The sequence below is a fragment of the Vicugna pacos genome, chromosome 1 (assembly GCF_048564905.1).
Source record: "Vicugna pacos chromosome 1, VicPac4, whole genome shotgun sequence".
Taxonomy (NCBI): domain Eukaryota; kingdom Metazoa; phylum Chordata; class Mammalia; order Artiodactyla; family Camelidae; genus Vicugna; species Vicugna pacos.
In genome coordinates, this window is record NC_132987.1 from 74,032,151 (window position 1) to 74,047,856 (window position 15,706).

The 15,706-nt window shown below is 36.7% G+C and overlaps 1 protein-coding gene across 2 annotated transcripts in view; it reads left to right on the forward strand.

Moving 5' to 3' along the window:
* LOC102543482 (B- and T-lymphocyte attenuator) overlaps window positions 1–6,623 on the forward strand; it is a 63,895-nt gene extending 57,272 nt beyond the window's left edge. For both annotated transcript variants that reach the window (XM_072965215.1, XM_072965218.1), the window contains exons 6-7: window positions 1,293–1,388; window positions 5,627–6,623. In XM_072965215.1, coding sequence (XP_072821316.1) covers window positions 1,293–1,388; window positions 5,627–5,660 — 130 coding nt within the window. In that variant the 3' untranslated portion in view covers window positions 5,661–6,623. The remainder of the gene's footprint in view (window positions 1–1,292; window positions 1,389–5,626) is intronic.
* The last annotated feature ends 9,083 nt before the right edge of the window (window positions 6,624–15,706 follow it).

Below are 15,706 nucleotides of genomic sequence, written 5' to 3' on the forward strand. Positions count from 1 at the left end.
ATTTCATTAATAAAATATAAGAAAAAAATATGTAGATAATTTAATGATTTTCCATGATTCTGAAGCCTGTTGTCATCTACTCCCTTGCTATTCAAAAGATAGTCCCCAAATTAGTAGGATAGACATCCCCTGGGAGTCATCAGAAACATAGAACCTCAGGCTTAAGAATCTGTATTTGCACAATTTCACTCAGGTGATTCGTGAAGCTTGCGATCCACTTAGCCGTTATGAACTCACATCTCCCCACCAGGAGTCAGGTGTGGCAGGAAGCCAGTTCACATTAATGACAGACTCATTTGGAAGGTTCTACATTTATCAGTTATCAGTTCTGGCTCATTAGCAGAAGGAAGGGATTAGGACTAGGTAAGGTTCTGAAACTACATTGGAGAAGATCGTATACATGCTGATGTCGATGACAAATCATAAAATGGCCATTTAAGGTAAGTATGTGTAATAGGAGGGTCCCAAAGTGGGCAGGTTAAAATCAGGAGGTCAGTAATCCAAATAACAGTGACCAGAGATGAGGCATGAGTATAGGACACAAAGGGCATGCAGGTAGAATAATTATGATAAGTGACTTTTATTAGCATTTTAATTATATATCCCTGGAGAGATACATTATAAGAACAAATCTGTATTTGGTATTTTTCATAAATATATTAATATTGTTATTTTAAAAATAATATGTATATGGTATAAGATAAACATGTAACTATGTTAATATACTTAGAAATAAAGCTTTCCCGCACAGCAAAATTTAACACAGGTACAAAATTAAAGATGTTAAGAATTCTGAAATTCAAGCTGCAAATTGAAAGTATTGCTTTTTCTATTAAAAACTATTTCTAAATCTGACCACTGACGCAAAACAAATTAAAAGAATCAAAATTATCAGAATTCATAGACTAACTATAAGCCTGATAACACCTAGAAATCAACTGGAAATGTGTTTTTAAAAGTAAAGGCGAAGTGTTATAAAATATGTAAAAAAAACTTTATGTATACATTGCAGGAATCATGGAGATTAAATACTAGTTTCTGAAATTCTAAAAGGATCAAGTAGATTACACAAGTGAGTGGAACATACCAGATGGATAACTGTAACAAACTGATTAACACTCACTTTGTCTCAATTAGACGTCTGATAGCTCTAGGAGATTACTGACATTGCTTTCCACCATTTTGCATAGGGACAATTCCTATTCATTTAATAATTTAATTCTCACTTTCTTTGTAAGTTCTTCCATGGATTTTCCTACATGAGATTTATACCTCATTCTGTGTTTCCTCAGCATTTTGGATTATAATAATTCTTTGTGTCTTGAGAGCAGCCTGACTCCTTCATCCACCCACATCTTGAAGGCAGGGGTTGTAGACTTCATCGATATGTACGTATTTGTTTTAAATGATGAACATTTGTTTTAAATAAATGTTACACATAGGAATTTATTTAATCAATTATTTTAATTAAATCGATATTACTATTTTTAAAATTCAGTTATAATCTGGTTAAACTAATTTCTCAATACAATTTCCCCTTATTTCCTAGTACCAAGGATATGGAATTTCTACTCTTATTCAATGGCCTTCCATGCCTGTGTTCCTATTTCTACTTTATACATCTACCATCTCAATGTTCAAAGCTTGCTTATAGAATTACTTCTGATTATTTTTTCAAAGTCTGACCAAATAGACATTTTTAGACTAGATTTTGCATTAATCTTAGCTAAAGGTCCTTTTGTCCTAAGTTTGGTCTCCCCTTAATATTCTAGTCCTGTTTCAGTCTCCAGACTTATATTCCCTTAAACCTATCCCCAGGTTAAACCATCCATCTGTGTATGTGTTGGGAAGAAGCTGATTCAAGATGTTAGGTGTAGCTATGCGTCTGGTTGGCAGAGAAATGAGATGCTTGGAATGGCCTCTGGAAAAAAAAAATTTAAGATCATAAATGAAATCTTCATTTCCGAAAATAATTAAAGACTAACATATTATTGTATCTCCTCTGTCCCTAGCACTATGAAAGCAATTGTGGGTCTAAATTACCAGGCTATCAGATTTGGAGTATTTTTAATAGACATTAGGGAAACCGTTGAATGGTTTGTGTATGAGGCATTTACCTTAACCTCTCTGGGTACCAACTTTTCAGATGAAAAATGAAGATCAAAATAAAAAAATTGTCAGTAGAGCTATCCTTCTTATTGTGCCCATGACAGTATTTACACAGGTCTCCATGACATTCTAAGAAACCAGTTTTGTTGATTAGAATTTGTCTTCAAGACAAAACCTATATGCCGTACCAGGGCTGGATGGTCATTTGCTTCTCTTATGATGCTTGCATTCCAAGTCTCTGATTCTATAACAAGCCTGAGGAAGGACAAAAAAGATGTGTAGTTCATGATTTCTGCTTGGTAGGAACATGCAATTTGGGTGCGAGGAAAGAAAAAATAAATTAAGAGGAACTGTGTACATATTTATCAAGTGTAAGACTTAGCTACTAGTAGTCAAAAAAATTTAGTTAATACTACAAAATTCCAAGAGATGAGGATTTATATGGTCTGAATATTTTTGTCCTCCAAATTCATATGTTGAAACCTTCACCCACAAAGGTGATAATAGTAGATTGGGGCCATTGGAAGGTAATTAGGTCGTGAAGGTGGAGCCGTTATGAATGGGATTAGTGCCTTGTAAAAGAGACCTCCAAGAGATCTGTAGCCCCTCCCAGCATGTAAAGACCCAAAAGGCAGTTTCTGCAATCTGAAGACAGCCCTCACCGGGAACATACTGGCACCCTGATCTTGGACATCTAGCCTGCAGAACTGTGAGAAATAAATTTTTATTGTTTATGAGTCACCTATTTTATGATATTTTGTTATAACATACCAGTTGGACTAAGACAAGGATGTTTCATACACGATAAAACTCTTATCCCCATTAAAGTGTATATATTCAACAACAGGAAGTGACAGCTATCTCTGTATCTTTTTAAAAACCACTCAAAAAGAGAATGAATAAAGGTCATTTTAAAAAGACGTTTTTTAAGCCTGAATAGGAAATGAAATCAATCTGAGCGATATATCATATTTAGGCTACTGTAGGAGCCTGGCCAGAGTTCTCTACTGGGCTTCTTCGTGTTAACATCCATCAGAATGTTCAGCCAGAGATGGTAAAAGAAGGTGGTTCCATGGGTATAAACTGCCATTCATTTTACCTTTAATGTTCCTTCTGGGGCTTATATGAGGGGAATAGATTTAGCCTAAATATGTCAAAGGGATGTAGTTAAAGGACTGGACCTCAGACATACCTAAGACCTGAATTTAAAGAAGGATAATCCTCAGAAATTGATCTTGAACTCACCTGATGGAAATGTCTTGGGATTTCTTTATACCAGTTGTATATGGTGAGTGGATAGGCAGATAAGCTAGAAACTGCAGAGAAGTCAGGCAGGAGAGGGTACCAGGAGGGTCTGAAGTTTACTCCTAGCTTACAACTCCAACAATAACAAAGATTCATTTTTACTCTGGTAGATTTCTCACTCAAAATGGGTAGAATCATTTATAGCTTATGCAACTACTGAGGTATTTAGAGGCTTAGGATGAAAAATTCTGCCAGGGGAAATGCTATATTGCAACTCTGAGTGATTTGTAACTGTGCTAAAAGTACTCAATGTTCTTTAAATGGTTTGTTATTTTCTCTTCTGAGCTATGTCTCCCTGTTCTTGGAAACTGATTTAGATTTATTTCTCAGGCAGCTGGAATATTTTCTTCCAGTAAGGTAAATGGGTGGTATGTTTTTTTTTTTTAAATCCGTCTATGTCTGAGAGTGTATTTATCTTGCCCTCACATGTAATTTGGCTGGATACAAAATTCTTGATAACATTTTTCTTTCAAAATGATGTAGCTACTATTTTTATTGGTTCTGACTTTGAGCATTATAGAAACAAAGTCTATTAAAAAATATGATTTTTTTCCATTTTAGGTAACTTGTATGTTTGTTTCTTTTTCCTGATACATAATTGCAGAAATGTTTTTTTATCCTTGAAATTCTGAATTTCAAGTAGCATTTTTCCAAGTGTGTCTTTCTTAATTCTTCTCTACTTCTGGAACCTCAGCTGAAAGCATATTTTTCCTCTTGATTCTCTCCTCTATTTCCCTTATCTTTTGGCTAATCATATTCCTTGCTTTTCGTTTTTCTTTGAGTTATGGATAATTAGTTCCTCATGTTTTTTAAGTCATTGATTTGGCAATCTGTGGTATCCTGATCACCACCTCTCCTGGCTGTTTAAAAAATTTTTAAGTAGAAATTTTATAGACATAAAACATTCATAAAGAAAAAAAGCACAAATAATAAGTGCAAAAGTCATTGAATTTCAATTGTATGTCTTCAAGTAATTGAAGCTGAGTCCCCCCAAAACCAAGTTCCTCTGATAAGTTTATAATTAACCTCCCTAGCCAAAATTTTATTCCCTTTCTTGTCCAGAACCTATTCCCCTCAAGACTGAAGAATATCAAACAAAAGGGGGAATTGAAACCACATACAAACCCCTTTGTCCCTGTCCTTTGAAGTAAAAAGCTTTTAGGTTAGTCTCCCAGGCCTCCCCTGAGTCTCGAAAGGCTGGCTCAGGAGTTAATGGTTAGGAAATGAGAAGATGTACCAAGGAGAAGTAGCTGTTGGGCCGAGAAACTGGTAACAATTTTAGACTATGAATCCACTACATAGCAGAATCACTGAACTTCCATTTCCCTGAAGTTATGGATAAAGTCCCAGCACACATTCCTAAGTTGTGCTTGGGTCTTTTAGGCACTGCCTGTCTGGACTCCTCGCTTGGTGCTCTGTAATAAATGCTGCACTTTCCTCCACCGCAAACCAGTGTCGGTAGACTGACTTTGCTGCTTGCTGGCGCAGAGACCCAAGTTTGGTTGGGTAACAATTTTGGTACCTCAGATGCGATAGCACATCAGCCCTGGCCAGTGACAGCTCTTGGATCCTGTCCAGCAGCTGCTTAAGCACCTTTGTCTCAGGGACAGTCCAGAGTGCTGGCCACCGACCGGTGCGGCTGGCCCATGGTGCTTTCAATTCTGTGATGAAGGGACAGAGCTCTGGTTTTGGTCTGTGTCTACTAATTGACAGAGACAGACATTCGGGAGTCAACGGGCTTGATGTAGGAGGGTAAGTCGCTTTGATGCGTACAGCAATAACTCCATTTCTCTCTACTCTGGGCTTTTTCTCCCCAGAATAAGCCTGTTTGTCTTGTATTGGGGTGGGGTACCCTGCTGGATAAAGGGATAATTGTTGGACTTCATTTGTGAACCAATTCTTTGTTTCTTTGGATGCTAGCCTTCAGTTTTGGGGGACGCCATTTGTATTTTGTCCTTTTTGTTTTTAACGGATGGAGAATGTGCCTCTGGGGCACATTTTGGAAAAATGGTCTGATTATAGCTATGAACCTATGATTAAGGAAAAACTAATTTTTTAACACTGCATGGCCACAATATTCTTTAGACTGAAGAAAATTGGTTAAGAAGAAACACTTTTGAAATTTTATAAATGGTTCTTTTTGCATATGCAGTTAGAAAAATCTGGCTTGATAGAGTTTTGTTTTGTTTTTGTTTTTGTTTTTGTTTTTCAGAATTCTGACCCTGAGAGGACAGAAATATTCCTAGGAGAAACCTTGAAGTTACAACTCTCTATCATGGCCGTGAAACGCAAACACAGCCCACATTGCCTAAGACTCCTGACCTTGGGTTAATTACCAAAACTTCAAATCAAAAGAAAAAAAAAAGGAGGGGAAAGAGGCTTCTTTAAACTCAAATAAAATAAGCAATTTTAACTTATTCCAAATGTTATTTTTGGTTTTGTGTTTGTCAGATGAATCGCTATGATGTGTGAGGTCATTACTCCCTGTCTTTCCATTTGCATGTTGTTTGTTGTTAAAAAGAAAGACTTTTGTTTGAGAAAGTTGAGAAACTTGTTGGACTTCACCTATTTATTTTTGGCCTGCAGGAATTAGATTTTGTTCTTTGTGTGTATGTTTGCATTTGTCTTGTGATTAAGTGTGCCCACTATGGGAGATTCAAATTCATTTCCTGAATGCAGCCCCTGCAGTTGCGTTCTCCAGAACTGAACTGCTTTCAGTTACAAACCAATGAAATGTAAAAAGATGATTTTCCTTTGCAATATGGCCTGGCCATAATGCTCCCTAGATTTAGGGGAAAAAGTGGCTTATTAACGGATCCCTAAACTATGCTACTATTATACAATTCGAATTGTTTTCAATAGACAGAGAAAAAGGAGATAAAATTTACAAACTAAGAAGTTTTACATTGTAATATCTGATTCATAAATAAGTTTTAAAATGAAACTATGAGATCTCTGTCTGGAAGTACGTATGTCTATGTGTGATACTATGATAAGTTATAAGAGATAAAGAGGATAAAAGCTTTTTGAGTGAACCCTGGGGGAGTAATTGTGTTTTAGAAATGTCTACTTAAAAATAATTTTCCCAGATGTTCGGTAACTTGAAACTTTGGAGTTTTGCTAAGTTAAATTAAATGATAAGAACTCATTGAATGTCTAAATCATTTTTAAGATAAAATAGTAAAACATTGATTGCTAGACAAGTCTAAGTTTGTCTCTTTTGCCTTGTTATGAGAAAAATTAAACATGTTTTGGTTTATTAGGTACACATCTTGTACCACATTAAAAAGAGAAATTAGACTTTGTGGAAATGTATGTTTTTAAAGATTATAGATTATGTTAAGTTTGCTAATCAGGAAATACTGGTCTGACAGACAGAGTCAATTACTTGCTTCTTGGTTTTTGCTAGAGGTTAAGGTTTTTAAGGGTTAAAAATGATAATATATGTAATTAAACTACTAAAGTAATAAAAATGCATTTCAGTGTATAAAAGAAGTAGGATATATGTTGTCAGTGATAAAAGGTATATAGAATGGAAATACCTGTTTAAGGCCAAAAAAAAAAAAAAAGGAGAATAATTTTGTCCTAGAGCTGGTTGTTTCTGGATGGGAAAAAAAAATTAACGGGATGAACTAATATGGATACAGAAGGTGATGGAAAGTTTGTAGAAAGGAATCTTGAGAAAAGGATTTTGTGCTTGGTCAGGATTGACTAAGGTTAGATTGAATTTTATTAAGTAAATGAATTTGGTTACTAACAGTAAGCTGGTACGAAACTGAGTCTGGTTTTCTCTGTCAAGAGAACAAAGTTTTCTTGCTATACTGCTTCTGGTAGCACATGGGGTAAGTTTCTTTTGAAGCATTTTGTCAGTTTGGTGAAGTGGAAAAGTATTGTTTCACAGTGATCTATAATTCTATTTGACCAAGTGTTTTGAAACTTTTTAATATTTTTTGGCAGACTTCCCATATATCAAATTCTAATTAAAGTTCTCTTTCCTCCAGCTAACTTTGGGATGTTTCAGAAGGCCCCTGAGTCATCTCAGAAAAAAATATTAAATGAACTAGGATTATTTGGTAGGTTAAATTACATAGAAAGCATTGTCAAATAATAAACATTCTTAGGTCATACTGTGTGGGTAAATGTCATTAATATAAATGCTCTAAAAATTATACAAAATTTCTAAAATTTGAATATGTCCTGGTATTATGTTCTTACTTATACTTCTGGTTATTATTTTAATATGTTGTATGGCACAGCAACTTGGTTAAGTTTCTTTGTCAATTAAATCGTGCTCAGATCTTTGTGCCTTTTTAAGTTTTTCATCAGACAGTTATTGTTTCACTCTGATGCTTTTGCGAAAGTAATTTATCTTCAAGAAGATTCATCAAAAGGACTTTTCAACAGGTACCGATAACTTTCAGATCGTGCTGCTGAACTAGGTAAGAAATTTTAGAATTCTGGTGGAAACCCCAAAGGTTTCGTAAGACTGTTAATAAAAAGGGTTAGTTACACAAGACTGAGTGAACTGATAAATATGGCTATATTTTTATGTCTTTTGTCTACATTTCAATTACTGGCTTCCAGTCTGCATTTTCCAGATAAAAGGAAACCTCTCCCCTTAAGCTGAATATGATTTATAACAACTTGATAAATTATACTTTATAAGTAGAATTGAAACATTTATCTTTTTCTCTTTACCTAATCCCTCCAGAAATTGAAAACTCTTAGGTTCCCAGCTGCCTAATCAGGTGAACAAGGACGGTCACCTCCTGACAGATGCAAGAATCTCAAGATATTTTGGGGACCTTGACAAGAGAGGAATTCACATAAATCTATAGATATTGCAGGCAGAATCTGTGACAAGCCCTTGGCATGGCTTTCTAGGCCTTGAGTGATCTTTTAAAAGTCTAAGACTAATTATGAAGAATTCCAGCACAACCAATTTATTATTTTTTTTTTTTTTACTAATTTCGTCTGTTTCTTTTTACTTTTTGCTTGTTTGTTTTGTCTTTTTGAGGCAGGGATGGGAGGTAATTAGGTTTTGTTTATTAATTTATTTTTCAGTGGAGGTACTGGGGATTGGACCCAGGACCTTGTGAATGCTAATCACATACTCTACCACTGGGTTATACCCTCCCCACCCTTGGCACAGCCAATTTAAAAGAGCCTATATGATCAACTAATCAGACTTATTTGGCAAACAAATTAGTCTTAACTTGGCTATATCTGATAAAAATGAAGGTAATTTTAGAGAAAAAAATTATGTTTCAATGGATATTAAATTCTAGTTTTGTTAAATAAGGTCAGTAGTTGCTGCCTGAGACTCCCTTTCCAAATAAACCTTTGTTGCTATGTTATATTATTGTAAAATTTAATTGAGTTCTTAAGAAGATATTCTAAGCTTGTTTCTGAAGCTGATCAAGGTAATCTATCTTTGGATGAAGATCAGATGGCCCATGAGCTACAACAAGGGGATTATGCACCCTGGAAAAAGCATTATTTAAAGGACTGTCTCCAACCTAGATAAAAGGACTCTTATCAAGTATTCTTAAGTACCTCATACACAGTGAAACTGAAAGAAATTAACTCTTGAACTCCTACTTCCCACTTAAGAAGTGCCTCTATATTGGACTTGTCAATAGAAAGGACTGCTGACCTCAAATAACACCCACACCAAGACAAGAAGATGACAGCAATGTTAGACAGCTAATGCAAGAATCCACACCAGGCCAGTAAGACCTATCATACTAATTTAATTGAACTATTTACTAAATGTTTGTTTCCCTATCAACATTGAAAGTTATTGTTTTACTTCTAGCTATACTATTGCCCCTAGTGTTTAGGATGGGAAAAAAATGTCTAATAAAGTTATCACAGAGTGTCACTACTCATGGCATATATCACTGCTCGAAGTCTACTGCTTGAAGCACCTCTACAATGTTTGTGTGATGGTGTGGTATAAACGTATAAAGTGTTTCCCTGTCAGCATACCTCTGCACTTGATTGTTATGTGTGGTTAGTTTTCCCCCAACATGGATAACTAGGCAAATATGTGAACAAAAACAAAAAGGAGGCCAAGCACCTAGGGAGATAATGGACACAGGGCAAGCAGCAGCCACCCTGGCAACAAGAGACAAAGATATTGGTTGTGCTTTACGCTTTCTGTCTAACGATTTGCAATCGAAGGCAGAAAATGATGGAGGAAATTGTCACATATTTAAGTATGGGGCAGTCATTCTGGCTTATATTTTACTTAAACCAAAACAGCCCATTTGTGGTCTGTTAAACATGCATTGTTATAGCTGCTCTAACTATTAAAAGAAAAAAATACATTTAGAAATCAGAATGGAGTAATTATGGTTCAGACATCTAAAATGGAGCTACATGCCATTGTGAACATGATTTTAGACACTTTTTTTTGCATTACTGAGAAATTGAGTTTTCCAAATAGTATAATACTTAAGGACACCATTAAATCCTCAAAACAATATCTGCCAGCAGCCGCCAGCTGCAACCCTATGACCATCATGGTCTCCTCTTGTAACAACGAAAGCTTTCTCTTACTTTAGGAATAGTAGTGGCAAATAAGACAGCTCAAACTATAGCCTCCCAGCAGAAGGCATAAAATTCTTCAGCTAGAATACTGGACAATAAAATTGCTTTAAATCATATTTTGACACACACACAAAAATGACATATGTATAGTGGCCAATAGTTCCAGTTATGTATAATTAATACCCCTGGAGAAATTAAAACCAAAACAAAGAATAATTCAAAAAGATTTACTGGATATATATAAAGAGGAAACACTCCAGAACTTATTTTCCTGTTGCCATCTAAAATAGAAGGACTATTCTGGGAAGTACCACAAGGGTGCATTTTGGTCATTATCCTCATTGTAATATGTCCACTAATTTTCAAATGTTTGCTCAGATGCTGTGACAAATCAATCAGAGAGGTAATAATCCATTAAGTCTACTTCTGGTTATATCTTTGAAGGAAACAACTTCAGTGTCTTCAAGAGATTTCTGCACTTCCATAGTCATTGCAGTGTTATTCATAATAACCAAGATACAGAAACAATTTAAGTATTCATCAATAGGGGAACACATAAAGAAAATGAAATATATATAAAATATAACAAACAACATGGATGAACCTAGAAGGCATTATGCTAAGTGAAAGAAGCCAGACGAAGAAAGGCAAATATTGTATGATATCACTTTTATGTGGAATCTAAAAAAATAGAACTCATAGAAACAAAGAGTAGCATCATGGTTGCCAGGGGCTAAGGGGGGCGAGGGTGGTGGTGGTGGGAAATGAAGAACTGTTGGACAAAGGGTACAAAATTTTACTTATAAGATCAATAAGTTCTTGGAATCTGATGTACAGCATGCTGACTCGAGTTAATAATATTGTGTTGTATACTTGAAATTTGCTAAGAGAATAGATCCCAAGTGTTCTGAACACTAAGGTGATGGTTGTTTTAATTAACTTGATTGGGGTAATTCTTTCAGAAATTATACACATACCAAATCAACACATTGCTTCTCTTAGATACACACAATTTTATTTGTCAATTATACCTCAATAAAGCTGGTGGGAAAAATATTATCATCAGTAACCCCTATTTTACTTCCCCGGATATTAAAAACAGCTGACTGATCACACTCAGAAGAATCATTGTATTTTGCCTGTTTGTCCTTGTTTGATTGTTGGATGAAGTTTTATATTTTGAATCATGCATACATGCAGGAACCTAAAAAACAGGAGTAATCTTACTAGTCACAATAATAAAAACAGCATTTAAAAGACACTTACTCCATAGAGCAAAATATCTTCCTGAGAAGCTACTCTAACTGCAAACATACGTTTGGTTATTCCCTTTTGTCTGCACTGAGAACTCCAGAACTCTGGGCTTGGAACAACACCGTCCAAACTTCTGATCAAAGAGAATTGATCAAATCCTAGCACGGCTTCTGCATATTAAGGCTGTGTCCCTAGCATGACCTCAACCCCTCTTAAAATGCCAGTCTGAGAAAGCTCAGTGCTGCCAGGGGAAATCACTGTCTGTTCCAGGTAAAACTTGATAATAGCAGATATCCCTGAACCTCCCTGAACCTCCTCTTGGAACAGTTACTTTAGAACACTTGTGGTTATAAACTCTTTTTCTGCCTTTAGAGATGTGAATTTCCCACTTAAAACTATTTCTTCAAGGACCTGAGAATCACCTCTTTGAAATGCAAACATTCAAGGACACAACTCTAGCTTTAGAAAAAGCTAAATTCCCAGTCCCTGTAAAAAAATAAGGGCCCAACTTTCATGGTGACCTTGCTCCTCTGCCTCTTGTTACAAAAATAAAAGCGTTTTTCTTCTCTAGACAAGCACCAATTAACAAGCCTAGTCACATGGACCAACCTCCCTTAGTATCTTTCAGAGCCTTTCCTTTAGCATATCCTAGCCTTTAAAAAGTCTCCAGCCTTTTGTTTCAGTGAAGTTGCATTTGGTTTCACACAGAATCCACTTCCCTATTGAAACAGTTATTGAATAAAATCTATCTTTACCACTTAACTACTGTCTGGCTTTATTTATCTTTGACAGCATCATCTTAACAGAATAAATTTAATGTGGATTTGTTACCAAACCAAACTTGGGTCTGCTTGCCCACATGTATCAAAACCTATCTGAGACAGGAGGGAAGGGGACAGGGCATAGCCACTCAAGGAATGACAGCAATTTAACACCAAAATGATGGAAGATTCCACTCCCAGTAGGCCTTGAGGATTAAGAGGTTTGACTTCTAGTAGACCTTGAGCTTCATTATATGCTCATTGTAACAGCATGATAAATAACATGCCGGCAGGTGCCATGAAATCCCCAAGGCTAACTGCAAAAGGCCAAAGAATGGGCGGTGGCCCATTTCCTGGGAATCCCAGCCCCTTCCCCAGGGTAGTTGGAATGGTCCCACCTATAGGTGTGTGAAGCTACTGAGCCCACAAAAACTGGCAACACCACGCCTAGCCGCCGTTTTTTATTCCCTCCTCTTTGGAGACGGCCCACACTCTGTCTATGGAGTATGTACCTACTTTTACTTTAACCTGAGCACCCAAATCCCACACCTCTTTCTCTGCCTTACACTCTATGCAGTATGTATCTCTCTAAATAAATCTACCTTTACTCAACTGTGGCTTACACTTTAATTCTTCCCTGTGTGAAGCAAAGGACCCATACCTGGTGGGGCACATCCCAGGGGCTCAACTGAGACCGGGGACACGGCCATCCTCACACCCCACATCCATTTTCCTGCATTGTATCTCCTGACACTGGACTGTGATGAAGGGAAGTGAAGCCTTTATTGCAAATCCAAGCAAGGAGTATGGGAAGTTAGTGTTCAAAAAACTTGACCTCCTAGATGACTTTCAGGGAAAGATTTTTAAAGACAGGGTGAGGGAGAAGGTTGTGGGGTCCCTGACCAGCTAGCTCATGACAATTATTCTGATTGGCAAATTTCCAAAAATAAATCACTTTTGCATTTTAATAAAGTTCCTACGCCACTCAAGGAAAAACATGGTTTACTGGTTAAAAAAAAAAAACCCTCAATATTTCTACTTAATTTCTGAAGCTGAAAGAATAAAATCCTTGATTTTTTAGGTTCTACTCAACTATACTACAGTGTCAATAATCCTAAAAGCTATTCTGTATAATTATATAACTAGACTTACTTTCACTTCTCATTTTTTCATTCAAAGAAGAAATTAAATATTGTTTATAGTTCCAAAGAATTTATTTTTTCTTGTGTTGAATCTCACTGACGTCTCTTTTCCCTTTGATTTTGAGACTCAAGCCATAGTTAGAATTCAACTTTGCCCTAATAATCTTGACTGAGTGAAAATGGGAACAAATTTAAAAACAAATTTAAAAACTGAAATTGCTTCCATGAATTATGATGGATAGTTAGTGGAAGGGGAGCCATTACTCCCTGAGAAATTTAAAACTATCCTAGCGTCCTACACACATTCCCAATAGTAATGATGTTTCTTTTGTCAGTGGAACTGAGGATCCTTAGAACATTTCCTCAGCACTCCACTCATCTCTTCATTTATGCAACAAAAGTATATACTGACTTTCAAATGAGAACTGGGAATAAAGTAGAAAGATGTGTAAGACATGCCCTCTGTGTTAAAGGGAGTTCGAGTCCAAGAGAGAAGAGATATGGAGACGAATTTGTGCGAGCATTAGAGGTATAGTGATGGAAGTACTTATATAACAAGTGTGTATATTGGAGATCAATTTTCTTATCCTTATATAGAGACAAAGAAATGCTGGATTCAGATTTTATTCCGAGATCATCTCTGGGCAAAGGTAATGATTTTTCAAAAGGAGTGGCTGCTAATATGTTCAAATTATACGTTTCTTGTGACTCTTTATTTGCCACTAGAACTTTAAAAGTTCTGCTCTAATGAGCACTCATCCTTATCAGTATACTTACTCTCACTAAATCTGTGTGCATCCACTTGTCTGAAAGGACGCAGAACGTAGTCTATTTCATTGTACAAAATACACCATCAACTTCTGTCATATTATACACTGATCACTTCATTAATGACATTTTATAAACTATTTTCAGTTTTCCTCTTTAATACCATTTTAGAGTTCTCAAGCCTACTATGTGTTTGAGAACTAGAGGGTGTTGCCACCCCTCCCAAATGGCCTTTACCAGCAGTTACATCCCCAGGCTGTTTTAAGTGCAGACTGCTAATGGCTCACAGCTGCCTATCTGCTCACTTCCTTGGAGAATTGCCCTCAGGTGACGGCTGTCACCTGCTGCGGGACTACATCCCCCCCCACCCCCGACCACCACAGCCTATGGCCAATGATGGACTGGCTAGTTGACGCTAGGTATGATAGACCAACCCCTCACCTCAAAGGGGAACGACTCTGTGGTGCAGTTTATGCTCCTGTGCACCTCCCACTCCCAGAGATTCAGCCACATGACGTCCTGTTTACTTTGTTTCACTTTCCTCTTCTGCTTCATACTCCTCTTAGGGACTCAGTCTGAGGAGTCCTTCCTCAAGAACTCTTGTGTGTAGGAATCCCTCTCCTAGTCCCCACTCCTAGGAGGTCTGACCCAACCCGGTTAATCTCATTACTGGTGGTTACGGGTTTTGTTTGTCTTACAGAGAAGCAGGCTGAGGGGGAAGAATAGCTAATGCTTGTTTTCAGTTTAGGAAGAAAATGATTAAGCAGTGGACCTACAATCCATATTCTCGTCCTACTGGTGGATCCCTAAGAAAGAAAGACAGTAGGCAGGATAAAACCCCTGACAGTCATGGCAGACAGAGAAGGTGCACTAAAAGGCCTGAAGGGAAACTGCGAGGGTGTGAAGGCACCACAGATGGAGGGAACCAGGGCAGGGGTGAAGCTGCATATTGGAAAGTGTGACTGGAGAGATTATTTGGTGGTTATCACCTTAACCTGAGCATTTCACTGGGATGATATTATATATGAATCAAGCATAGTGCCCTTTGCCCAGCTTTAGTTGGCCATGCTGCGTGGGAACCGTTGGATTTATCTTAGCCCTCCTTCCTGGTAAACATTAAGCAACATAGAATTCCAGGAAGCGTTAAGAGATAATGCCTCTGATAAAGAAAATAATTGAGGTGGGAATTTTGATTTCTATTAGCTCCCTTAACAGCCCTGTCTAACTCTAGTGCATAAGGCAGATGGTTCCTGCAGGTTAATAGTAGACAGTGAAGTATTTTAAAAACTAGATTGTCTGATAGCTTTAGCAATGTCTGATATAGTAAAGACTACTAGAAAGGCTAAAGCAGACTGGTGTGTAACTTGGGGACTTAATGATTTCTTTTCAAACTCAATTTCTTTTTTTTTTTAATTCTTATTTTTTATTGAAGTGTAGTTGATTTACAATGTTAGTTTCAGGTACATAGCAAAGCAATTCAGTTACACATATACACACACATGCATATATATATTTTTCAATTTCTTTTACATTATAGCTCATTAACAAGAAATTGAATATAGTTCCCTGTGGTCCATAGTAGGTCCTTGCTGCTCATCCATATCACATATAGTAATGTGTATCCATCAATCCCAAACTCCCAATCTATCCCTCCCCACCTTTCCTCCGTGGTAACCACAGTTTGTTTTCTATGTTCATAAGTCTATTTCTCAACCTCAATTTCTGATTCCAGCCAAGCAGTGTGGTATTCTCATGGAATGAAACCCAGTAGTCATTCAGTTTTGGCACAGAGATATTTAAATTTGTTTACAT